This window comes from Saccoglossus kowalevskii, chromosome 1 (genome assembly GCF_978046115.1).
Source record: "Saccoglossus kowalevskii chromosome 1, keSacKowa6.1, whole genome shotgun sequence".
Classification (NCBI taxonomy): Eukaryota; Metazoa; Hemichordata; class Enteropneusta; family Harrimaniidae; genus Saccoglossus; species Saccoglossus kowalevskii.
The window spans coordinates 14708613-14736525 of NC_140641.1; the positions used below are offsets into that span (position 1 = coordinate 14708613).

General features: G+C 35.4%; 1 protein-coding gene across 1 annotated transcript; it reads right to left on the reverse strand.

The window, feature by feature from the left end:
- Positions 1 to 918: 918 nt before the first annotated feature.
- LOC100378107 (mediator of RNA polymerase II transcription subunit 14-like) lies at positions 919 to 27753 on the reverse strand. The gene is made up of 39 exons (XM_085499335.1): positions 27172 to 27753; positions 22927 to 22953; positions 22554 to 22659; positions 21739 to 21833; positions 21300 to 21378; positions 20367 to 20496; positions 20214 to 20254; positions 19305 to 19421; positions 19095 to 19173; positions 18753 to 18796; positions 17574 to 17662; positions 17318 to 17468; positions 16687 to 16755; positions 16321 to 16363; positions 15467 to 15592; positions 14950 to 15028; positions 14577 to 14739; positions 13590 to 13794; positions 13160 to 13191; positions 12615 to 12752; positions 12392 to 12468; positions 11979 to 12090; positions 11495 to 11684; positions 10891 to 10982; positions 9927 to 10076; positions 9240 to 9314; positions 8573 to 8649; positions 8021 to 8070; positions 7447 to 7514; positions 6421 to 6772; positions 5987 to 6118; positions 5440 to 5640; positions 4796 to 5016; positions 3862 to 3985; positions 3521 to 3582; positions 2992 to 3099; positions 2768 to 2887; positions 2371 to 2563; positions 919 to 1627 (listed from the first exon to the last, which is right to left on the reverse strand). Exons 1-39 carry the CDS (start codon positions 27330 to 27332, stop codon positions 1566 to 1568), a joined length of 4440 nt encoding a protein of 1479 aa, XP_085355461.1. The 5' UTR covers positions 27333 to 27753; the 3' UTR covers positions 919 to 1565.
- Between the last annotated feature and the right edge of the window lie 160 nt (positions 27754 to 27913).

Genomic DNA, 27913 nt, shown 5'->3' on the forward strand with positions numbered 1-27913 from the left:
TGGGGGTCTGCTCGGTTCTAAATTGTAGTACGTCATTCTCAGCCCTGGATGTTAACTACCATTCTTTAATTTAATACTGCGAATTTGGAGAGTATTACTATAGGTGATGTTTGATGCTTAAAAAATGTACCATTCTTTAATAGTGAGGGGAACTTTTTGCCCTTCACTTGAGTCATGCGAGAACAGCTAGTACTCTCCTAGTAAATGTGTATTGTTGAAGACAAAGAAACTAACAAAAGAATACTTTCCTGGCAAAAAAAAAAACATCCACTATCTGGGGTTAGCAGACTGAATAATATATACAAGCTGACGGTAGTTAAATGGTCAATTTGGAGCTAAGGCCCATGGAACAGTTTTTTGACGTCACATCCAAATCTCTAATCAAAAATGATTTTTTCAACAACTGCTTGTCAGATTGTTCTTGACAGGTAATTTACTCTAATTTCATGAGACCATATGCAAGTGTTTTTTTTACTCATTTTGACTTCTCCAAAACCACCTACCAGATTGCTTTGACATTCATAATGTAGACACATGGACGGAATTTGTTCATTTGGTGAAGCACAGACCCCTCTAATACTGTACGGTCTATGGGTTTAGATATCTATTGAATTGATGTGAATTTTATTGTTAATATCCCCCCACACACGATATAATGGACAAGTGTATTGTTGGGTTCTGAACTACCTGGGCCATTACATCTGCAACATTGCGTAGCTTACTTTCTATTTTCAGTTTTAAAAATCTTGTCCTGACTGGCCATATCGATCTCCATTTCTTCAAACTGGTAATAATACAATGACCAGTTTCTTTTATGGTACCAAACTTTATCACCATCACTCCATACTACATTTCCAACTCACAGTTAATAACTTGTTTATTCATCATTTGAATAATGACTGAAATAAACACAGATGATTCTTGAGAAAAAAATTCCATATTTAATTTCACAATTCTTGCATTTGTCGCAGTAAGCAAATATTGTTCTCAATAAAACATTTATATCAAAAACTTACTACCATTCATTGGCCACATCAACATTGTGTAAAGCACATATAAATATTCCATATAAGGCATGTTTTCTTCTAATTACAAAATATGATTGTGGCAACTATTTATTTCACCATTACAGCTGATTTCAAGAAGTGTAAATAAATCAAATAAGTGTACATGTCTTTCAATAAGCAGCAGTTTATCAAAGCTGAGTCTTTACTTCTACCATAGGAGATTATCTCCGGTGCTCAACAGAAGCAGTCCATTTAGATGATCAGGTCATGTCAGGGCTCAACCCCGAGGGTTTATTAGAGTCAAGTATGCACTGTTGGGCTCCAATAAAATGCTGCTATGTGAACAAGGTGAATGAGAAACCATGCAAGATATTCTGATTAAAATTGAAAAGTAAATATTCATTATACTTCCACCATGAAATTATTTGTTTGGCAGTGGAACATTATATTTACAAACAATAGGTTGTTTTACGATCAGTTAAAAACAATGGTCAAGAAAATCAGATTTACAGTGGAATGTGAGTATATGGATGCCTGGTTCAGTATCAGTCAAATGATTCAGTGTGGAACAACTAAGTTAGCCATGACTTCTCGCACAGCAGCATATATTGTGCAATCACCTGGAAACAAAAACAGCACATGTTATTGTTGGGATTTCAGGTTACTGCTACTCATGGCAACAAGAACCACTCATGAATGTATCGTTTACACGTCAAATCAGATGTGATCTAACGTATGTACAAAATACAAGTTATCAATATTGATACCGTACAAGAGTCAATCATATGGTAATTGACGCAGACAACAAACCACATCCTTGGTATATGCATCTATAACACGTGGCACATAAAAAAAAACTTTTTTTTTATTTATTTTTCTAAATATTTTTCTGCCAGGCGACAGTTCTGGACATTGAGTGTCACTATTGTCTCCTGACTTTTTCTTTTTTTTTGTATGTGCAAATTGCTAGTGCTGACACATAGTGCATTTTTGCCACAGAAGTCATATTCATGTTTGGGACTACATGACAGGGCTGTGTGGTCATCTCTCTGTCAAATGGCAATTTTAATGCGCTATTCTGGCGTCAACCAAGCTTGGCCGAACACAAGCACCTGCGGACCTTAACCAAGGTTCCCCTAAAGTCGCATTCGTTTGTGAATGAATCTCAGCCAGTGGAATTGGCCTTCCCATTGAGTCTGTGGCACATTCACCCAGGGTAGGGGATGACCCTTGATATTCAGCCTAAGATAGGATTTGAACATGGGTCTACAGGTCATGAGTCTGAAGCGACAACCACTAAGCTAGCAGTGATCGGTACAAAAAAGTTACAATATTCTGTCACACCACCACTATCGAAACTTACCTGTATGTGGATTCATCTCATTCCATCGCCGTAACATATTACTAACGGCCGTAGCGACAGGTGACAGGGGTGATGCACGTTGCACTTCAGCTTGCTGGGTGGTGTTGGTTTGCATGTCATAGATAATTGGGATAACAATCGTCTGTGGCTCCAATCCACTTGGTATATTCAAACCAATACGAGTTAGTTGAAGCTATAATGGAAACAAATTGTTAAACACAAAACATAAGTCAATCATCATTAGAAAGAAATTGATACTCTGTTTTAATGTCTTCTGGTGTGATATATCATTGACTGCTTGAGAAACATCAAGTTATTTTTCGCAGTCAACTAAGATTGTGTTTTCCCTTTTTTAGATATCTTTTATATGTGATGGATAGAAGTTGGAAATACTTACGAAAAACAGTGCCTTATTTTTAATGACCACAGCAGGGGTTCCAGGTGGTGCTATAATTGGAGCACTGGGAGGGATTGTCAGACACCACTGTACTGTCCATTTCAAGGATCTGTCTGCAAACTATTGGGAAAGAAAGTTAAAATAGTGCGAGTCACAAAAATAGACCATGTGTTGTTAAATTTTGACATCAAAAACTGAAGACTAATTGTTTTGCAGCAGCTTACCAATTCTAGTCTCATGATGTGTCCACAGTCTTTTAAGATCACTGTCGGTGCACCCAGAAGTCTACCAAATCCTGTCAAAGCATTTGCTTTAAATGGTGGTGACACAACCTAATGCCAGGAAAAAAGTATGTGATAATTAAATTACCGGTACACTACATCAACAGTAATTCCGTGTAAAGCAGCTGTTGAGTGTAAATAAATACAAATTAGCCACCTACTTTTTTGACTGAAAATTTTAAAAGCTTTACAAATTCTTACTATTTAGTAAATGGTTCCATTTTATAAATGACAAAAAGCAAACTTGCTTCCATGGAAACAATGCAATTTTGCCATTTTTGATTACAACTGAGGTTTGAATACTTCAATTTTTTTTCTTCTTCAGAATTTCAAATACAATGTGGTGATATTTTTTAACTTTTTGTGCCCCAATGTGACCAAAAATGATGATGTATCTGTGGTAGGGACACTTACAAGTTATTATACTTTTCAAAAGGAGAATAAATGCACAGGATATCAGAATCTTACATACCTTGATCTCAAAAAACCTTTCCAAGACTTGTAACTCCTCATCAGTCCAACTCTCCTTGGTGTCTGAAACACAAATAAATCAATCAACGTCACAATTACACGATGCACATTTTTGAGGTACCAATCCTTGACCAATATATGCACCATAAATTGTAGTTGAGTCATAAATAATATATGTGCATAGTGTGAATGTAATTTTAAGGCAATACAAATAATTTTAGTGATTTGACAAATTCCAGACAACAAATCTGAGAAATACATCAGCATTATTAACAATGTTTAAATAGAATTTCAAAAGCATTTAATGGTATCCACATGTGAAGTGCTGACTGTTTTACTCACCTGGTTTGGGGGTTAATTTGAGGTGCAGCGTTAGCAGTGTGTTTGGATGTAAACTGACTCTACATTGCAATGATTCCACTTGGAATTGAATCACACCAGGTTCCATAGAGTTCATTAGTTGTAGCTAAAAGTAAACAATATCAGAATAATATAATCTGTCAACTACTGGGTACCTAGCTGGTCAAATCAAGACCATACGTGATGGTGTTGAAAAAAATAACTACCCTAAATCAGACTACCGGTATAAAGTGAAGAAGAATACAAGATTATAGAAAATAATGCAGGATCTATTAATATACAGTCATCACATGACAGTGTGTTTGATACGAGTCTCACGTGTCAGAAAATAAATTTGTTTGTTTACAGAAAATTTGAGAACTGCCACTTTGGGTAACAAAAGAATTTTGCAAAGGAATCCAAAGATGCTGCAATAGCAGACACAATATACCATACTTCTGAGTTCGTACCATTTTTGGAAGATTTTGACTTTGATGCGTTCCACCTGTGGTTGGCAGGGCTCAGAATGTTGTGCCCCACAACTGAAATTAGTTTTGCTCATTATTCACAACAAATTTAACTTTCCAAGCTACATAGTTTTACCGATATACCGTGACACTTCACTAGTCATTATTGAAAGTCACTATAAAAAATATCACTGCTTTTACAACATTCCAAATGTTGGCCGGCCAAAAAAAAATTATTTTCTTTGTTATTTGCTAGTGTTGTATACATTTTCAACTTCACATGTTTATAAATATATCAAATGTAAATCAGATAGGTTTCCAGGTAAGATTCTGAGACCAAAAACAAAGCCATGAAATCATATGCTGCCCCAATTAATAGTCGCGTTTGGAAAAACAACCATTACAGGATTGCTTAGAATTTCTCCATACAAAGATTCAAAACATTGTTCAAAATTAGAAGTAACACTCACTGCATCATCAGTCTGTATGACTCTTAGTAGATGTCTTTTCATAAACACAGATCCCAAGAATCTCTCCATTGGACAGCACATGTAGGCCGAGGGGCCACCAACCATACCAGGTGGCGGTGCCGGGGTAAATAAGGTATGCAATGCATCATGGGAGAGTAAAGTGGGAATGGAAGCTGCCCAGGGTCTTTGAGGTAAAATCCTGGATGGTGGGCTACGCAGTCCTATAAGTCATACATGAGAAGTGAGAAAAAGATCATGAACATAGATGAGTTTGTAAGTTATGTGAATTAGATAGAAGCTGGATTTCTCATCTACATCCATAGATGATAAGCTCAACAAACAAAATGACACAGAATTATAATGGTTTGTATGTGGTAAGCAATTGACATTATTTAAACAATGATCATTTTGCGGCTAACAACAAATATTTGAACAAATCATGTTCAGATTTGTGTTATTCTGTTTAATTACATAGGCTTTTTCAAAGTGTACAATGGTCAGCATTGTCACAGTCACAGCATACAATACAGTCACAGAATCCACAGTGTTTTCAAATCAACCCAAATTATAGTATATCCAATATATATACCGTATATATATATATATATAACATGTCAAAACAAAACACAATAATACTGACTTACCAACAGAAGCTGAAGATACGGGAGCAGTGCCCCCGCTGCTGCCCGGTGAATGAATAGCTGGATTACCGGGTGAATGGGCTATTAAGCCATGACGTGGTATGGGGGAGGGACCTGGTACAGATGGACTACCAGGCCAATTACGTGGTCCGGGCGAAGGCATAGTTATACCAATATGCGAATAGGGAGATCCAACATCTAATCCTATACAAGGGGTGAAACAAAGGCATGTTAGTGAGTGAATATCTTGTAGGAAAAACTAGTCATGCTTTTAGTAGACTTCTATCATTATTAGAATTTTTTTAGCCAAAATATTCGTACATTTTACACGTAATTATGTAATTTTAACAATTTCTGTGTTAATTTTTCAAAAATAATATGGTAAATAACATCACGCATATCAAATAAGGTTATTAGAAATACACCTGTAGTGTACAGCACATGTGCTACTAATAAAGTGAATATGGAAGATCCTTTTCTCAGAAACAGTATTGAAGGGATGGTGAGTGATATGGAGAATATCAGCATTAGATTCAACAAATGTACTCACCTGATGGACTGATGAATGTACTGGGAGAAGGCATGTGAATACCAAGTGATGATGGTGATGGCACCGGTGCGAAGGGTCCCGGAGAAGGTGCATGGGCGGCACCACTTGGTGAACTGGTTGTCAGCAGCGTACCTACAAATACATATCTTGTATAATATGCAAATATGTTTTATACACATACAATGTACACTGCATGGTTCGCACATGAAGATACATGTATAATAATGTGTGTTGTTCGCTGCTGCGATACACGTCTGTATTTCAGTTAATTAAACAACTTAGGAGAACGTTGTCACATAAGATTGCAAACAAGTGTGACAAAAATGATGACATCATGCACTGTGTTTCAAATTCAACAAGATAATTAAAAGAAATAAACTAATGATGAAACTATGCACTCCATCTCACTTTTGAGTAATGTAAACAACTTTTACCTGGTGATGGGGTTCCTATTATCGGTGATGGTGCAAAGCCACTGGACTGCGACGGAGGAGACGCTAGAGGATAGGCGCTGGACACAGGTGAAGTCCCATATTGCTGGGCCCCACCACTCTGAGACAGGACTGATCCATGTGGAGATGCAGGGGTGGCAGGGTTGCTTGGAGGGGTCATGGGGTGGGCAAAATTGCCACCCATTGGAACTCTGGACATTGGTGATGCTGTGGACGTATGGGATATAAACTCCATGGTATCCATACCGATGGGTGATGGCGGATTATCATCTTCACTCACGGAGCGTCGTCTTGCATGTGTCACACTATCATCTATGAACATAGTAAGAAATGCCTGCAATGGAAGCAAAAACAGGGAATTATACATCCCCCATATCATAAAATGTTATATTTAAATATGTTCAACTTCACTGGTGACTCATTGGATATTTGAAATTTTATTTCATCAAAAGAAATATGTCTATATAAAAATAAAATATATCAATAGTACATATAATAAATATGAATAATGTAGGCTAAATAACTATAAGCATTACAAATAATACATTTCTAGCTTTCCTATAGTCCTATAATCTACACGAGTTCTACACAACCTGCAACAATCCATCCACACTGGCAGCATAGTGGTTGTTGCACCAGATTCATGATTGGTAGACCCAAGTTCAAATCCTATCTCAGGCTGAACATCAAAAGGGTCACCCTCTACCCTGAGTGAGTGTGCCACAGAGTCAATGAGAAGGCCAATTTCACTGGCCGAGATTCATTCACTAACTAACGTGCTTGTGTTTGACAGAGCCTGGTTGACGCCAGGATAGCGCATTAAATTGCCATTTGATAGAGAGATGGCCGCACAGCCCTGTCATGTCGTCCCAAACATGAATATGGCTTCTGTGGCAAAAATGCACAATGTATCAGCACTAGCACATTTGAAAAAAATAAATTCCATCCACTCCAGTATTTTACAGAGTTTATCATGTGACACATCATATGACCAAACTGATGATTTACCTTAAGTGCCGGCGTAGGAGTGAATCCTTCAACCACTTTACTGACATCAAACAAACTATAGGCGCCATCTGAAATCAAACAATAAATACCATAGTTACAACAAGTACGTAAAAAATGTGACAGAAAATTAAATACACTACAGGGCAGTCAATCATTAAAACTGACAAATACAAAATGTAAGTCGTTTGTAAATGGTTCTGACTCTCCCACCTTCTTGATGTGAAATTTGGGAAAGTTCAGTTTGCATTTTTACATACATTCATGTACATTCCCACTTTGTATGTTCCTTTGCATGTTACTGGTTTTAGTAGTGCATGTCCATTGTTACACATTCACTTTATGTCTGTTTCTTGTACATGTTTTGCATGGTTGGATTTTGACACATAGAATATGAAATTAACTTTTACCCTTGCCCTCCTGCCCAATCGAACTACTTACTTTTCTTGTGCTTCAGTTTTAATAATTGACTGCCCTCTAACTAATATGATAACACAGAAACACACACATGCACAAAGAAGCCTAGAATACAGTTTGGAACCATGAGTTTCTTATTCAATTTCCCCCCAATACTGACCTCTTATTGCTACCATGTTCTTGCCTTTACACTGAATATCAAGGCAGTATCTGATTTAAGATTTAAGGAAAGTCTTAATATACAAATTCTCACTATTAACATAACTTACATAGCACAAAGTTTTTATTGACACATCGTGAGAGAAATCATAACAATCAAACTACACTTGGGCTGATAAGTATGGTATGATGGCATGTTTTTGGGTAATTAATTGCATCTACATCCTTGTACTTTCATACTGTGCAGGGTTTAATTATTGGCTTGGTTTTATTTCGGTGAATATTTAATTTAATAACAGAATGTTACATTTCCCTTATAAAAAAGTGATTTAACAAATTTTAAAATGAAAATCTGTGCAACAACAACTTCAGTAAATTAAAAACCAGTGAGAATCACTATCTTGGAGCACAAAATGCTTTCACAGACTTGATTGTGATGATCACATTATTCCTGTGCTCCAACATCAGGTGACTTTTTGTTTCAACTTAAAGCATTCAGTAATTTAGACACATTGTAAATTCAGTCACACTACTGTGTATATTGAAAGGATACGTGCTTCTGAAGGCAATCCTAATATGTGTAGATGACTGTGGCATAATTGTAAAACTCTGCCACGCTGCTAGTGGACCCTGTGAACATAGAGAGACAATGCAACAATAAGAACAAACAAGTCATTGAAAATGACACAGTCCCCATTAAATTTTTTAAAGTTCTCTTTGTGCTAGTCATATTAAAGTGGAGGGGTTGTCGTGAGTATGTCCTTGAAACTTGAGTCCCAAGTGGCGTAAACAACAGATTGTTTATTTACATCAAATTCGAACATGTGTTGCGTGACAACTCCTTCGGTTTAAAACATAGAAAAGAAAAACATAGATCACAAGTGAAAGCATCTCCAAGTTATCACATTTTAAACAAACAAACAAACGGGTGCACGAACGGACAGAGACCGAATTATAAGTCCCCGTTTTTGGACTTTGTCTGAAGGGGGGACTAATAATTACACCAGAGAGAGACCCAACAGGTGTCCAAGAAATTTAGTTAATTTTGAGGCATGCATTCAATGCTGCAATAAAGAAGCAGCCAGGCCTTATCAACGCCAATAGATATTCCCCATACTCACTTCATGACCTCAATCATATTTACAATGAACTGATGGTGATGGATATAAATTCATGCTAGATATAGACCCCCCCCCCCCCGAAGAATTGAGTGAACTCACAGTCTGCAATCCTAGTACAGGAATGATTGGTAATTTACATATCGCTTGCAATGGACTCTGGGTATCATGAAGTATCTGAAATAAAACACATACACAAGATATGTATGCTGTGAATTGATGGTCAGAATTACAAAGATGATACATCAGAAGATGAGAATACACAGACTGCATGATATTACAATTGCACAGCACATAAGATGTGGTGTTATTATACTGCATAACTTCAATTACCACTGAAATAAACTCAGGTCTAGAGTGCAAGGATATAGCGGCATATACTATTGAACACATGTCGAAGTGCCTCAAATAATTTAAAATGGGTCTTTAATGTAAATAATGTAATGGTATTATAAGTCAAGGTTTACGATTTAATAACTTGTTGGCTTATTCACCTTGACATTCAAGTACACATACATACAGATGCTCATTCAATTTTAGATTTTGGTTTACTTTTACCAACCAATATTTTGAACTAGAATTTCTTTGTTAATTTTGGACCAAATGAACAAAATTGCTTATTTTGTGAAAGGTGCTAAAAAACTTTAGTTTAGCACTCAAAGTTTTAATACTAACATAAGATTTATAGAATGTTAATTTCATGAATGAAAGTACATCTTTATAATTAGACCATGATGACATGTAAATCGTATTTGATTGAAAATAAGTGACACTGTGTCAGATGCTTACCTGAACCATGTATGGAAGATTCTTATGTTGATTCAATTCTTGTTCCAATTGTGATAACACTAGCGTGTGGCAATTGGCTGTAGATGATAGACCACACACCCCTAAATTCAAATGGAATCTTCTATCTGATGGCTGCCATTGGATGGTAATCTATGATTAAAAAAGATAGTGTTCAGTTTTAGTTTCTAAGTTGATTGATTGGCTAGACAATGTTCGAAGGCAATGAGACCTGGCCTTGACCAAGTCAGGTGTGATGTTACCAAATCTAACCTGCATTGACCAATAATGTAGTGTGATTGTGCCTGAACTTACCCCTTACCTAATCCACCCCTTACCTAATCCACCCCAAACCCAACCCAACCCAACCCAATCCAATCCAACATGATGTGACCTCAATAAACCAAAACACACTGCACTGACCTATAATCTAGTGTGATTGTGCCTGAGCTTACCTTACCCAGCCCAATCCAATGTGACCTCAACAAGCCAAAACACACTGCATTGATCTATAATGTAGTGTGATTGTGATTGTGCCTGAGCTTACCTTGCCCAACCCAACCCAACCCACTCTAATCCAACCTGATGTGACCTCAACAAGCCAAAAACACACTGCATTGACCTATAATGTAGTGTGATTGTGCCTGAGCTTACCTTACCCAGCCCAGCCCAGTCCAGTCCAGTCCACCCAACCCAACCCAACCCAACCCAATCCAACCTAATGTGACCCCAACAAGCGAAAACACACTGCATTGACCTATAATGTAGTGCACCTGAGCTGACTCAATGTGACACATACTAACCAGCTGAGATACAAGAGTGGCTTGACCTGGCCGCACCTTACCTGACCCAACCAGACAAGATCAGAACCATGTGCGCAAACACACACCCACCATCTCAGACACATAGATAGATGCTGGTCTTTAATAGTCATATCAAAAGTTAGCAGCAGTCACTCTGTACTTACAGTGCTAGTTTTGTCTTTGCCATAAGCTAGCGTCAACTTCCTGTAAGTGTACGACTTAACCTCCACAATGTTGATGAATCCAGAACTGTAGTCTGTTAATTAACAATGAAAACACAAGTTAATTTACTGTAGAATATTTTATTTTAGCTGGAATTAATTTTCGCTGAAAAGAATTTTTGAGTGTTTTCTATGGAATTTATTTTCACTGATTTTTGACAAGTTGAATGTAAAATAAAGGAAAAAATGCATATTCACTGGATTTTATTTTCACTGAATTTTTCCTTCAGCGAAAATACAGTATTTTACTGTATAACCTTGCATACTATGAATAATGGCAATCAGTGTGTACGATAGAGAATATTTATGAAATCATACATTACCGGTAGTATTGATTTGAGAAAGCAAACATTAACACCAGATTGCATTCATCTTAGCATATGTGATGCAAACAGCAATATTTTTCACCTTGCCAAACACCATTTTATACAATCATTTTCAAACTTAGATATTTTGTTAACTTAGATATGAGTGCTGATATAGCTTTTTATGGAATGAAAAATTCTTTTGTTTTTGGTTAATGATGTATATTAATGATGTACCTTACCTTGGATAACAGCTGATAAGTCTAGCACCAGTGTATAGAGATGACCAATCGCTTGCCAGTCTAGCAGAAACTGATGTATGAATGGCGTGTAACCATGACCCGGTGAGATCTCGTATTGTAAATAAGTGTGTTTGATATCACTTTGTTCACGATGATTGGTACTGTATACTGGACAGTCACTAAACATAAGCTGTGTCCATTTAAATGAAAAACATATCAATGTGATATATAGTAGATAATATTTGGTAATCGTAGTCCTAAGTAACTATTAAAAATAGCTATACGTTTCGAGCAATGGCTCATCATCGATAGCATAGAAGTAAATGTTTAAACGTCTAGGTAGAACATAAGAACACGCACATGAACTATAAAATAGAATCACTAAATGATTCCACAATAGAACATGTTACGCACTAAATATTTAAATTAAATTCCCAAAACATAGGAAGTTATGGAAGACAAGGTGGTCTTCAATGGTACTTACGTCAACTAGCCAGGTCCTATTAGCTTTGCCCTGAAGTCGTATTGAACAGTCTACAAACGTCCTCAGTAGTAAATCATTGACCTCACTGGACACACCGTCAACAAGAGGCATACTGCAAAGAGAATAACAGTAAAGAAATAATTAATTGGTACTGTCTGCATGAAGTATATTAAAAGTCAAGGATCTTCTGATTAGTAATCCCACTGACTTACCTGACAGTTCTGACTATAAGACCCACCAGTCCTACTCCTCCTACCTGATTAGTATTCCCCATGCCTTACCTGACAATTATGACTACAAGACCCAGTCCTACTCCTTCTATCTGATTACTATTTCCCATGCCTTACCTGACAATTCTGACTACAAGACCCAGTCCTTCTCCTTCTATCTGATTACTATTTCCCATGCCTTACCTGACAATTCTGACTACAAGACCCAGTCCTTCTCCTTCAACTTGCACTCCTTGGTGGGCTATACCAGTCATTGATAACTATAAAAATAAAAATAGTTCTCATTATTATTTTTTAATGAATTTTACTAATGTCAAAACCACAGGTCAATTTTCGCCATAAACATAATTTTGATATTGCAGAAACATATTGTCACTAGGCAGGTGTAGTGAGTATCTACCATTACCTCATCACAGAGTCCAATAAATGGAATCCTTGTATCACATGTAGCTATGATATGAGCTAGCTCTGGTAGGAAGTATGGGATATCCTCTGATGGTTTTCTACGCTTAGGTGACAGTTCCCGGATACCAAGTAAATGTAACTGAAACAAAAAACAATGTATTCATCCGCTCAGGTGCAGCAATGTAAACAAAGCATAATATCACAAAATGAACAAATCTAAGAAAGGTTCACCTAGGCTGTAGTATCTATATGTATAATATCAACTATGACAAAAATATTTATCTTAATTAGAGAATTAAAGATATCATCACGAAATGAACAAATGGTTCTATGGTATTATTTTTTTTTCAGAAAATGTATTTTATTTTTAATCTTTTTAAAATTACACTGAATACTTTCACACGTTGACCTGTACTGAGAAATAGTATCTTGTAAATTATGTACATGAATTTAGCCCTGAACTTCACTTGTAATTTTTACTGTGAGTTTACAGTCTGTGTTATGCATGCAATTTTTTCTAAACTGTCTTCGTTAAAAAAAACTTACCTTTCTTTTTTGACTAAGAGTTAAAATGTCATCTGTGAATAAGAAGAAATCAGAATGATGAATTTGGAGCAAATAACTGAGAGAAAAGAATTATATTTTCTGAAATTTTGGGAGAAAATTAACATTAGATGTGACCAGTTCCTGTTGAGTCAGCTATGCTGTAGAAGATAATAAATATAGCATCCTTATCATTGCGGAACATAACATAACGTGTGTGACACAAAAAATTCAGATTGACCTGCAAAATCTTAAGAATTGAATTGAAGAGTTTTCTTCAAAACAAAAAGAACATTGTATTACATTTCTGCCAACAAACTGACTTAAACAGCATTGCAAGTATATATTGCAATACATCTTAGGGAAACACATCCACACAGCGTGTATAAAATCTCAACCAAATGTCTTATCATTCCTTTTATTTACAACTAACCGTGTAGGTATGTTTCTGGTCCACGTGTTGCACTATGTGGGTTGATCGGTACTAGACTGATCGGTTGTAGATAATGCTCTGCTATATTGTCAGTGTCCATAGTGGTAGTGTTGCCGCCATCTTGATAGCTGCTCGGTTTCACTTGTAATAAATGATATCTGTGGTTTATCTCGGCATGACCAATGTTTTGATACAACTCTATAACCTACAAGTTCAAAGACAATCAAAGATGAATTTGTAGTTTTAATTGAATGAGAGAATGAAGCTAGTATTTGGTAAAATTTGCTTGAAACAAATTTAATTTTATAATATGTTATTTTATACCGATACTATGACATTTTATAAAGCTGTTCTATTTGAATAAATAATATTGAGATCCAAGAATTCATTTTTAAATTACGAGTCCTAAAATTCAAAATGTCTGCCAAAGTGAGATATACCGATATGACAATCAAAATATTTGTTGTCACCATGAAAACAAGCTAGGGTACCCCCTCTTTTTATTTACATTTTGTAATTAAAAAAAGTTTAAAACTTAGCCGCAGAGTATTGTTATCTTTTACAAAAAAAAAAACAGCCTAAATTTTGTTGTTTATTTTTTTCAAAAATGGTCATGAAAATCCTGTAGCCAATGGAAAGAAAATTATGTACATTTAAGTCCAAAACAATGACAAATTTACAGAAAAGAAAAACAATATCAAAATGCGCAAAGTTTTTTTTTTCTTTTGGCAGAAAAAATTATAGAATTCATTGATTAAAGACTGTAAATCATTTTTATTTTGTATTACTTTCACAAATCAGAGAAAGTCATGAAATTACACTAGGCTCCTTAAGACAGGAACTCACACTGACCTTCATGACATTTCTTCCTATGAACACTCTTAAAACACCAAATGGCGGAAACTTCCAGTGGCAAAATTTTAACTGTTTATAGTACATGGTGACACAGTTCTCAAGCAAGCATCTGGATATTATAAAGTGACTTACCAGATAGTAGTTGGGATGTCTGGAAAAATGAATGTACAATTTGTGTTGTGATAACTTCATTATTGGATGGTCCGCACTGACTGGCAGTAGAGGTAGCCTTTTAGAACACTCACTGGGAAGGGAATGCACAGTGCGATAACACCTTTCTAATCCAAGCTTGAATCTGAAAAACAAATTGAGAAAAAGTGAATCAATATTCAAAACTTGTTGCTGGAATAAAGATGTTTCAAACGATCAGAAAAATGACGATGAATGTGCAAACAGAAGTCCTAAACCAATAGCTTCCATTTTGGATTACATAAAACTGAGAACTAAATATTCTTTGCTAAAACAAGTCAAGATAATCTGACAGCGTGACACGCAATAGACGTACCTGATTTTGATAATGTGTTGATCCAAGTGAAGAAGATCAGTGTTCAAACACTGCTCTAAATTATCCAATAAACCAGTATCTAAGAGACATAATGATGAGTCAGAACAGACACATAAAACCATATCGTTTTTCCTTTCTGTATAATTGTACACTATCACTACATATTTGGATATTTGAACTCAATAGACCTTTCCCAGTAAATGCTTTGTGATGTCGCACAATTATGTAGACGGTGTAAGCAATATCGTTGTGTAGATGTTTGTTATATAGAACATGGGAAATCTATTATAGGAAACAATATTATTTTACATATTTAAAACATGAGGACCTGGTTAACAGTTGTCTTTCATTGCTGGAAAACGCAGTTGCATACATTTTTTTCTCCAGTGGTTATCATGATGGTGAATTACTAGCTCCATTTTGAACACATGTACAGAACGAAACAACATTATTTGAGTTGCAGGTGAGCACATGAGTGGGAAATCAACTCTGAATACTTGGATGATATGGCACTTACCACAGTATGGCAGGCATGGTTGCAAGGTGCCAGTCTGTAGATCCACTGATATACACAGTAATTCAGATTTACCACATGGTTGTAGAATGGATACAGTCAATATTGGAGTTGAACCACCTAACACAACTGAAATGAAGATAAATCATCAAATATCATATAAAGATTAGTTTTGCTATCAAATTCATATGTATTAGGGAGGTGGTCAAAATCAACCCAGTGGCTTCGAGGAGCTACTGCAAATTTATGCAAGAATATTCATGAGCTGAAAGTTCAGGCGGCACCTTGTTTTTGTAAGCAGATTTTTTTACTACAAAAGAACATAAATTGCTGTAAAATTACCGGTAAATGCAAATACAAAATTCCTGAACATACATTAAAGTTTGTACATTTTTAGGACATTGTAGCAAAGTTTCTGCATGACCTAGTTTTTGGTGTTCAGTCATCAGTGACCTCTTTTCATCACAAATTCACAAAATAGTCCCGCTCATAGTCTGCAATTTTCTTCAGAGGATTGGGACAAAAATAGCCAAATTTTTTGAGTAAAAACTAAAAATTGATTCAAATTATATTAAAGTCTGTTGGCTCCAAAATTTGGGTTCATTACAAGTAACATTGAAGAATATAAGAAAAAGTGCAGACAAAATTGGGTGAGAAAGTCTGGTGGTGAAAAGGTTAAGCCCAGTTGGTCAATGGAGTCTCAGCAACATGACATAAAATCATAACAAGACATTAAAATATTAAGAGCATTTTTTTATGTATCATTATAATACATAAAATCAATATAAATCCTTTCAAATATAATTTTATACCATTACAATTCTACACAATTAACTAACATCACAATCTGTACTCACCTTTTAGCTCAGGCATGTCAGTCTCAAAAATAGTCTTGAGTTCCTGAGATATATTGATATAAGTATATTGAATTAAACACCACAATCACACTGAACAAATTAAAAACCACAATCAATGTGTCTGGAGCAAAAAATTAGCAATTCACAGCTATTATTGAAAGGCAATCCAATCAGACTACCCCATATCAGTATCACATCAGCTTACGAAATGTTGAAATGATGATTTAATAGATTACGACAGGCAAACAATAAGCTCAACTTCGGTCTTCTTTGTTGATAGAATAAATGAATAGGAAAAAGCGAAAAAATAAAGCTGAAGAGAGAGACAGATGGTTGGACAGGTGATATTAGCAGATGCCGTCTTACCTGCAACTTAGCTCTTGATCTGACTTGCACAGTTTGTACTAAAAGCCTCTCAATAGATAGTTGATCACACTGAAGGAGAGAAAAAATATAATTATATGAATAGAGATCACTCAAACATTGCTGTACAGAGTTCAGACATTCATCTTACATGATCAAGAATCAAACTTTAAGGGGCTTACAAATTTGTCATCACCTCCTATCCACCTTGTTTGCCATCTTTATTAATCAAGGCAATGGAGGTGCGGAGCATGATCGTTACAATTACCAAACTTGATTGAGATTAGTTATTGGCAGCAGAGACACAATCATGATTAGATAAGACATATACACCACTGAACTCTAAAATCACTTGTCCCGGACTTCAGGACTACCCTTAGTGTCGCCTTGCACAGACCACAGACTGGTGTAAGTTCATGAATTTCAGCAAACCTTGAATACCATGAGAGCAGTGGCCATGGTACGATTTATAAGAGGAACATTAGCTGTCATCTAGCAATACAATTTACTAGTAGTTTGCAATCTTGCTGCCCCAAGTACTGCAACTTGTGGAAGTGTCAGCGATAAATACTACAAGGTGAAATGCACTGATTGACTGACTAGAAAGTGCAAACTAACACTATGATTCACATACCTTGATGGCTTGATCAGCTTCATTGGCATCTTCTGTACTCAACACAGGATGGTGTTTGACTTGCAACGGCTTGGAAGTGTCGTTTGGATCAATGCAGACTGTTAATGTGTATGTTTCTCTTTTGTACTTGTCAGCATGAAAATTCTGAGATCTGGAAACAAACAAACACCAAGTATCATTTCCAAGCACTTTTCACTGAAATCATTCAAGATGTGAATACAGCTGCATGTTCAGGTGTATGGTCGTTGATACTTACCTCCAATAATCTAGTGCAAGGCACTGCCCAGCTTTGTATTTCTCTATTTGTACATGTTCCCCCCATCTCTCTCTAATCAGTCTCTGAGCCTAGTAATGAAAGGTAAACAAAAATATCAACAACGATATGGTACGATGAACATATGATGCAAACTATGGACACTATCACCGAGTACAGAAGTAACTCCTCTATAAATATAAATAACATATATTAGTAACACATATGCTTACATAAACTTCAAAGGTTTGTCATGATCAAAGTTGTATTTTAACCCTCATCTGTTCAAGTTAAGGTAGAAGCTTACTCATAATTTTTGAGTAAATTGGTCATAAATCACATGACAATGTTCATTGGTCTATTACATAAACTCATGGAGCTGTTGTCTCATGACACCATGAAATAGCATTCTTTTGTGTGTTACAGCAGTGTTTTTTGAGAAACGTGTTCTAATATTTTTCAAAAAATGCTATTTTTAGAAAAGTTCTATAGAGCACAATGTAAAAGAAAAATTGCATTTTTTGCCACTTTTTAAAACCCAGTTTTTCAAAATAATTGAGATCAACAAAAAGTACTCCACCATTTACAATATATAATTTTTTCAGCCTAGGTCACCAGCTTACAATTTAAGATATGACATATTATCTCTCCCATAGGAACCTGTAATAAAATCATTATAATACTAGTAGTGCCAAAATGGCCATTATCCACTAAAATACAAACATCATTTTCACAAAAATTAAGCTGGTGACTCCCAATTTTGTTTTAAGTCAATAAACTTGTATTGCTCGGAAGTACAATTTATTTGAAAATGAATAAATTCTGAGTATTTGAAATCATGAGTAGGCTTCTATCTTAATGTAAAAGTACATGGGGATGCCAGGCAAAGTAAGGGTTAATGATCTAACATACAATAATGCAAATTCGGTTTTTATGCTGTTCTATCTGAGATGCTCTACTAACACAGCAAATACAGTTTATAATGTTTGATAAAGAATACAAACCCGTCATTATTCTCATGAATGAGGAGGCTCTTTGTTGTCTTCAGAAAAAAAACAACATTGACTTTGTATTTGGTAGAAAACTGTAACTGCTAATTCCCCTATATCCTGTATTATCCCATCCCATATATACATAGTGTAGTGCAATCAGTAATAAAGGAAGTACAATGACACCACTTACCTGGGAATGTAGTACTTCCAATTGTAATGATTGACAAAAGCTATCTGTGAGGGGCTGTTAAAGAATAGACTACGGTAAGCTCAAACAAGAAATTTAGCAGGCGAGCAATTATGATTAAATCTCTGAAATTCTAAAGACTGGTCCTAATACATACAGTGTTTCCAAACTGAAATGCTGACAGTAATTCAAAATGGCTGACTTTAGAAACTTTATAAACACTGTAAATAAAAGAGGGAACTCTTAAATGTACAGAAAAGTTGTTTACACATGTTTGTTTCTTCAACTGACATGGCAACTTTCATACCTCTTGTTTATGTGTTCAATATAAAAATGAAAGGATACGAAGGCAGTTATATAAATCAAACAGTGACTTGTCATCATCAAAAAGTCTGGACTGTATTAACTGGTGGATATAATTCACCTACAAATAAAAACAAACAAAAAATGTTAATTCCGATGTGACACTCACTAACTGTCCATGTTTTGCGATATTCTCGTATTAACCTGATTATTATTATCAAACAAAACTGAAGAGTTTCCACTGGCACTTACCTGCATGCTGTGTACAAGTGCCTTACCATCACCAGTCTCAGGATCTTGTACCAAGATTTCAATACTCAACAGCCTCCATGGAATGCTAGGATCATCACCCATTAGTGTAAGAGTAGCCTGTGAGATAAAAACATTAATAACACAAAGTAATCATTAAAACATTTAAATTAGATATAATATGTCTATAGTATGTTGGTTTATCATCCACTACATTATTATTATTTGCATGTGTCTATGATCAAAATAAGTCATATTTTAATAATCCACAATTTTGTGACTCTATTGCTGATTACTAACAAGGCATTAATCATTGTTGCTTAATAAGTAAATTCCGCTAAATTAAATAATTCAGGGTTTGTGTTAGTGTCTCGGCAAGACAAGTCCCACTTACAAAATTTTAAGAAATAGAAATTGGACCCCAGCTTGCCTGATAAACTGGGTCCCTCTTCAATAATTAGAGTCAGGGAAGCAAAATATGGGGTTAACGCAATCCCTGAATATAATCCATGTGAAAAAGTAAAATACGGAAAAGTGGGGTGGTCGAGGGGAACCAGAGTCTATGGTGGGTATGAACTATGTGAACTGTCAGGTTGAAAAACCCTCTGTCTAAATTCACTACGTTCAGTACCCACCATAGACTCTGGTCAGTCAAAATAAACATTTTGTACTTTAAAGCAGCAAATTTAAATGGTAATGAAAATAAATGGTTTCACTGTAGTTCTAACAGAGGAACCACAGTATTAGAAGCACAATATATAAGCCAGGTAGTCTCGTCAGAAGTCACACAAGTATACCAAAATACGTCAACTGACCTAACAGAGCATTTACGTACATATGCGAGTGCTTCTAATAGAACAAACACAAATTAATATTGCTTTGTTCAATCCTTAATTTATTCAAGTATCTTACCTCAAATTCATGTGCCACATGGAAAACAACTCTACCGTCCTCTGTAACATACAACAAGAGGTGTTTACAATGACAATGGTGATCATAATCCAACTAAAATATATAAATATATGAAATAATATTCACAAGTTCACTGCATCTAACTACACTTACTTATAGTGAGATTAGCCAGTTGTGCCGGTAGATCCAACGTCACTAATCGATGCTGTATTATTTGATTCAATCTGCATAATGTGGAAGACCTCTCATTGGTTGTTATAGGGTCGGGTGGAATGATTTTCTCCTGTAATGAATGAGATGAATATTGATGAGGATTACACCCAATTACTTTGAGCACATGTACAGTTCCCATAATGTTGATGATATAAGTCAATACAAGAATATCTTGTCTATTTATAAGAGTACTGATTCTATGTTGACACCATACAGCACCTAGAATGCAATTGATAAAGTTGAAATATGTTTTCAAATTTCCTGTTGCGCCGTTACCTTGGAAAATTACACGCTCTAGTGTTTTAAAACCTTTCCAATTCTGTGGTTATCAGGGAGTTGATTTTTTCACATAAACGTTCAATACCACATCAGGAACCAGGGTAATTGAGCAGGCTAGAAATACCCCCATTGTCATACAGAAACCGGCTCCAAAATAGTCTATAATTTCACTACTAAGGCTCAACACAATCATAAGTTGCATATGTTAATGTCTTAAGATACCATAACAAGAATTTAGTATCTTTACATTGTAACAAATATGTACCATGTTCTTTTCCTTGGACAGCTTCAAAGATAACTAATTCTTTTAAATGGTAAGCCCTACTCTATTAGAATATGGCTCATATGAGTATTGGTAATATTGGGTGAAATTCCTGTGACAAACAAAGCAATAAGTAATAATAAGGAAGTATTACTGTTGGAATTCCTGAATGCATGAATTAAAGAAGCCAATAAACCATCATTTCCTGGTGAAGTTTCTTCACATGCAAGTTTATAATTAATAATACAAATGATGACTTTAATGCATTCCAGTAGTTACTTAAGGAAACTGCAATCTCACGAGAGATAAAATAAATTATAATGACCACTTACTTTAATACAAGTGGGTAATCTCGGGAATGAGCCAGTGGTTAACACGTCTACTGCATATGGAATACAGAAATTTGGAAGTCTGTAAACGAAACACAAAGAGAACAATATGAGACACAGCAAAGTCTGAATCATGTGCCACACATATCATGGTAGAAGGTAGCATGTATTTATTTTGTTTGACTGTCAATACCAGATAGGTGTTTTTATTTTGTTTGACTGTCAATACCAGATAGGTGTTTTTATTTTGTTTGACTGTCAATACCAGATAAGTGTTTTTATTTTGTTTGACTGTCAATACCAGATAGGTGTTTTTATTTTGTTTGACTGTCAATACCATATAGATGTTTTTATCACTGGACAACACCTTTGGTAGAACTTTTTGTGATTAGGTCCTTCAATATCACAGAAAAATAGTGTAAATGCAACCAACAACACTTACCTAGCATTGACAAGCACTTCTCTGGCCATTCTGGCCAACTGATCAGCTGTGTCCACAAACAGTGAGGATTGTTGATCAAGTAAATGCGCAATAGTCTGAATAAATAAAATTTAGTAGAATATATATTATAACAAGTAGAAAACAACTGTGTTCTTCCGTGGAATTTGAATCACTTTAAGGGTGAAAACTAACTTACTAATTTGCATAATTATTCAAAACAGAAATTATGATGAATAATTAACATGCCTATTTAAAACACTCAATGACAGAATGCACAATACACACAATTATTCATTATTTGACCAAAATCTGTCTATACACAAGTGAGATCCGGCTCTGGAATAGCAGAAATGGATGATTTTAAAGAATTTTTAGCACAGAAATGGCTGCCATTCAGTCGTCCTGAATTTGCTTCTATAAGAGTGACTTATTCAGCTAATGAAAAGTCTCAAAGAACATGGTTTTGTCAAACTGTAGGTAATACACATTATATTTTAGTTTCTGTTCATGCCTGGGAAAAATGAAAATGGACAGAATGGAAGTGATAACAGATATACTAATATTACAAAACAGGGATAACTGGGAATTAGATGTAACATATTCTATATGCTATATATTATATACTTCCACAGAAACAATGAACGTTGATTTTTTCTTTAGTTTTATAACCATTGAAAGGGGAGAATGGTGAAGCAGATGATTTAGACGTTAGAGAAGCATCCATATCGCAAGCCACTATGCCCTGCAGAGTTTCCATGAGTTTGGTGATTGAGGGGAGGCACATATCTCATCTACAGTAACAAATAAGAACTCACCCCACATCTATCAACTTTAGCTGCACTGTTAGCCCATTTGACTAATGCAAGCAATCTTACAAATTGTTGTCTTGTCCGACTAGCAAACTGTACAATGGCAATTTTCCTGCAAAATAAACAATTACATTTTGAATATGTGACAATTTATGTCAGAAATCACTTCCATATAGTATGCTAATGTAAATTGCCACAGTAGGTGGCAATAGTATGATCGCAAATTTTTGCAGAATTGTGACTGCCAGCCTAAAGTAATACTGAAACTACAGCTGTGGATATTACAAAGTGCTATATTTTTTCTATTGGTGTTAATTTTAACAACAAAATCGGGAAGCTACATCATATCCAGTTCATTAAAACAAGAACAACAACGTACCTTTCCATATCACTCTTCCTCGGTAAGCTACAAGTATAAACAATATAAATAGTAATATCAATTGTTTATCATATAAACAGAATGTGTATCATTTATGTTTAGTGTGAAATATCAGTAACTGATACTTCACATTGAATGTGGTGATCATATGCACGTTAAGTTTCAAAGTCTTTCGTAAGTCGGTTGAATACCATAGTTGTTTTCTAATTGGAATTGCTGATCTAATACATTGGAAAAATTATTTATATCTACTTAATATTATAAGCACATATCCTTAATAAAGGAGTCAGGAGATTTGCCTGTTCAATAGCAAAAGTGCTTCCAATACAGTGAAAGTACAGACAAAAATTATAGGCGATGCACGACAAGTTGTTACAACTGGTTTATTGAAAGGCATTGTTAAGGTAGAGATGCAGTTTACCTGACAGGTATTTTAATTAGTTAATTAGGAAACAAAGATGACCTCCCTTGTCCACAAAACTATATATTTTTGGAAAGCTTATTGTATGAATTTTAAAATTTTGTTAGTATTTTTTTTGTTTATGGACAATGTAGTTTGAAATATGCACAAAAATGTGCAGATTTGGTCAAAAGTGATTAAAAAAAAATTAGCTTCTAAACCATGCTTCTGTTTCCTGTCAAAATTGGTTTACGGGTACATCTGTTTACTATGAAGAAAGTGCCATCTTGAAAACTGTCTACCAGTTGTCAATTTTGCAGGGCAGCAGCTCAAATTTCACTACTTCAAGTCTAAGCATAAATTAACACCCAGGCTAGTCTGTACAATTGTTGTAACACTGTTCAACCAAAAACAATGCCCCGACGACGTTTTGAAGATAAACACATTGTCAATCATTTGTGAAAATTTTAAAACAAAAGGTCAAAGCGTCTAGGAGCTTTTTTTTTTTTTAAAGTTCTGGGATGTGCACTAAAAAGAAGCTGAGATAATTGCAAATTTGCATAACAATTCACTCAGTAAGAAGTTTGCTAATGCTCATAATTAAAATGGCTGTAACAGTAAAATTTAATGGAGATCCCGTCATTCCTGTTTTTCACCATGTCTCTTTTTTATTATTTATGTACAGCACTGCTAAATCTTGCTAAGCATTCAAAAGAGAGAATGTTTGTACCTGTTATCTATATTTTAAAATCGTTTTATGAGTATGTTCCTCTATTCACAATTCTACAAAATTTTAACAGCCTATAGCCAAGACTGTTTGAATAATAAAAAGCAAAAAAAAAAAACTCTCAAGTGCCCACGGACCTGCATCTCTACCTTAAGACAAAATTTTGACAGAAGTTACCATGACTCTGTGTTTACTGTTACATAATTTAGTGACTTTACTTTCCAAAGTCCAAAGAAATTTGCCCTTCAAAAAATTATCATCTGACATTTACATGAGTATACCGTATGTACTCTAATTTAGGCGTCCCTCTAATTTAGGCGTCCCCCAAAGGTCAAACCTAACAAAAGAATTCTAATTTAGGCGTCACCCAAACCTGAAATTGTACACAATGTATCGAAGTTGTAAAGTGCACTAAGCTAAGAACATGTGTTAAATTTCCCGGTCAAATCCAGACAGCTTGACTTCCTGTTAGAAAGGCACTTTCTTTGTTTCAGACCTAGTACATCAAGTGTGAATTACCAAGTCATGCAAACGAAAAACAACTTCACAATTTTGGTTGAGCGATGATCACATGGGCACAGTCATATACCGGTACCGTATTTCGTTCGATCTCCGATGTACATGTACTGCCATAGTTGGTATGATGCAAAGCGACTTATCTAAAAGTCTGATAGCTTCTAACTAAACGACGTCATGGCTAATTAAAACAAGAAAATTTAGTGAACGCAGTACACCAAAGGAGCTTATGGCGTCTGGAGGCAAAAGAAAAACACACGAGACAAAACAATGCCATTTCAATAAACTACCAATCAAAGGAATTTACATTTATCATTTCTTGTTAATATTCATTCCCAGTTTTATGTTCGTATTATATTTCTTCCAAGTGTTACACAGCAATGATTTTTGTACCTACAAAGCATCAAAGGCATACCGCGTCCGGTGTTTTGATTAACTGTCGCGTGAGCGAGTATGTAATTTTATTGCATCTGCAGCGGTCACTGGAGTGTCTAGGAAAGTGTCTGGGGATGTTGCTAAGTCCCTCGGTAATTACCTACCGGGTGCGGAAGTTAGGTGTATGTAAATATTATGCGCATGCTGTAAATTCTTTCTAAATGTAATGTTGTTGACATTAAATGTGGAAAACAGATACTATTGATAGTTCTCATTCTAAAGAAACGATTACAGACCACTATATATTTTTGCTTTTTTTTACCTCTCAGTCTCACGAATTCATCGCGTGAGAAAGGACCGCCTTAATGTGTTAGTTTGTGCATTGTTTGACAGGAGCTCACATTAACATCCAATCAAAACGCCGCTTTCACGCACTTCTATTGCAACATATTGCGGAGTGTTTGAGCACAACTTTTGGTACAGTTGGCAAAACAAATCTCGGTTGTACGATTAAAAACAAGATTGTTTAAAATACATTTATCCCGGATTAATCGTAACTCTCGACTGAACGATGAGGCCAGTTACTTTCAAATAATTGAGTATGAATTATCTCTCGGCTCTCGTGCTAGGCATACAGTCCCGAAAGCTGGCCACCGGATACTCGTTTACCAAGTCTTACACTGATAACCGCTGTCGGGGTGGTTTCCTGACATCGTTTCTCCAGTCTGGCACGTACCTGTGATAAACACTTTTGTTTTTACGGTATAAATATAGGACCAATATAGTTGATGAATCACTCTTTCTCGCATCGTGATGCACAACGCCACTCGACAATGAATTCTATTACAAATTATTTCGCCAAACGTCCTACAGAAGATAATCCAGGCACTCCACCGCCTAATGTGGACGATGTTTGAACTCCGTCAACTTTTCTTAATTATTTTACCGTGATATCATGCACACTATTTTGTTTTAATTTTTCATAAAATTTTGATAATATACTTTTTTTTTTAAATCACTAACCTGACAGTTGTATTGAAAACTGTAATAATAAATTTTCATGTCAAGTACAAAAAAATGTGTTGATCACTGCTTGTTTATTTTGTATATAAAGTTTACATTTACATGAATAAATCACCTGGTTCTTCATTAGTATATGTCTTGTTCCATTTTGTTGACAATCCTTCTAAAAAAAATCCTGTTCCAATTAACACTCAACCAGAAGTTATATATTCTTGATGCCCCACATTCCACAAACCAAAAAGGTGCAAATAAAAAAAATCATACTTGTTTGACCCTATGACCCTTGAATAGGTGCCACTTGCAACAAATTGTGCTAAATGTATTCTAATTTTGGCACAATGAAGAATTGAAATGTTGCAAAAAGGACACCTAAATTAGGGTATCGGTATGCTCCAGCAGGGTTTGCGCTAATGTCTCAGCAAGACAAGTCCCACTCACAAAATTTTATGAAATTGAAATTTGACCCTGGATAACTTTATTAGAGATTGGACCTCAGCTTGCCTGAAAAACTGGCTTCCTCTTCAATAATTGGAGTCCGGGAAGCAAAATTTGGGGTTAACGCAATCCCTGTCCAGTGTCACTGAATGCTCAAATTCATTATATGTTGTCATACATTCAGAATATCATTGCAAAACACGAGATCTGAAGGATATTTGAAACAGGTATTAGAGGTGAAATTAAAAGTGAAAAATTCCAATGAGGCATCTCATTATACAGGAAACTGAGAACGTAACACTCACAATGCTAACTCACGATCAACAAAATTTACAATTATTATTGCTTGTTATTAATATCCATTTTAAGTTTTATGTTCGTAATAAATTTTTTCTGAGTGTTACAACATTACAATGCTTTTTTGTACCTACAAAAGAAATGGAATAGTCCAACTACATTGTCTCATGAGAGCACACATCAAAGGCACACCACATCCTTTGTTTTTTGATAATTGGGTAATCAAGTTTTCAGGAAAGTCCCTCAGTAACTGCCTATGAGACACCATGGTTGCCCGGGTTGGGTGTATGTTTTCCGCCAATTGTAAATTTCCCAAAAGTCACAATTTGTTTTTCGCGAAATAAGAGCAGCTAACCTCAGTGATATTGACAGATTTGTATTTATTTTCAAATTAGATAATAAATAGCCTTTAATTAATTTTATAGCTGAAACTAAAAAAAAGTGATTCAGAATTTAAATAAAATGTACTTACAGTTCTGCCATCACAGTAATCTCGTGATATGTTTTCTGTACTAAGAATTCAAGGAGGGTCGCCAATGATACGGTGTTTCCTCCACCGGTGATGGGGGCTCCGCCACCACTCGGCGTAGCTGGCGTCAGAGCCATATGGGTCTGGCTTTCGATAGGAGGCATTATATAATATTATTGTTGATAGATCTCAAAATCCGATAAAGATCAGATAATAATCCACTTGTTACCACTACATCTTTTGCACTATGAGCTCCTACATCTTTAGCGTACAGCGAAGTCTAATATCCGTTTTCTATTTTCACATCCGTCAAAGTTTTAGTGAAGTGATGATAGGTTCAACGATCGATCAAGTGTTCGCCGTTTTGTCTTCTGCACATATGTCAGGCTCGCTTTTTTTTCTGTTTTTCACGGGTTCTAATGACAAGCACACGTCTTAATTACAATTACTAGGTATAAAAGCCTTTACAATGTTCAAGTCCCAATACCGATTACTACACGATCACGGAAAGAGTTAATTTACCTCAAGATGTGCAGAAAAACGGGAACAGCATTTCACACAAAATGGCGGATTTAGCAATACGAATGTTTGTTGTATGTTTACTCAACTGAAATAATTAATATACAGATGTACAATACACTGGGTGCATTTATCATAATTTCGTTTGCCAAAACATAAATTCGATTGAAGAAATCAAAATCATTGTTCGATCATAGATATTATTGATCCATATTGGTCATTTGGT

Bases quoted from the DNA above. Each gene is read 5' to 3' on its own strand.
- LOC100378107 (XM_085499335.1), bottom strand. From the start codon at position 27,332: ATGCCTCCTATCGAAAGCCAGACCCATATGGCTCTGACGCCAGCTACG. The intron at 8,650-9,239 runs GTGAGTTCACTC...CTATGTTCACAG, and splicing joins CTGTACTAGGATTGCAGACT to GGTCCACTAGCAGCGTGGCA. The intron at 1,628-2,370 runs GTAAGTTTCGAT...TTTTGTTTCCAG, and splicing joins TGAGATGAATCCACATACAG to GTGATTGCACAATATATGCT.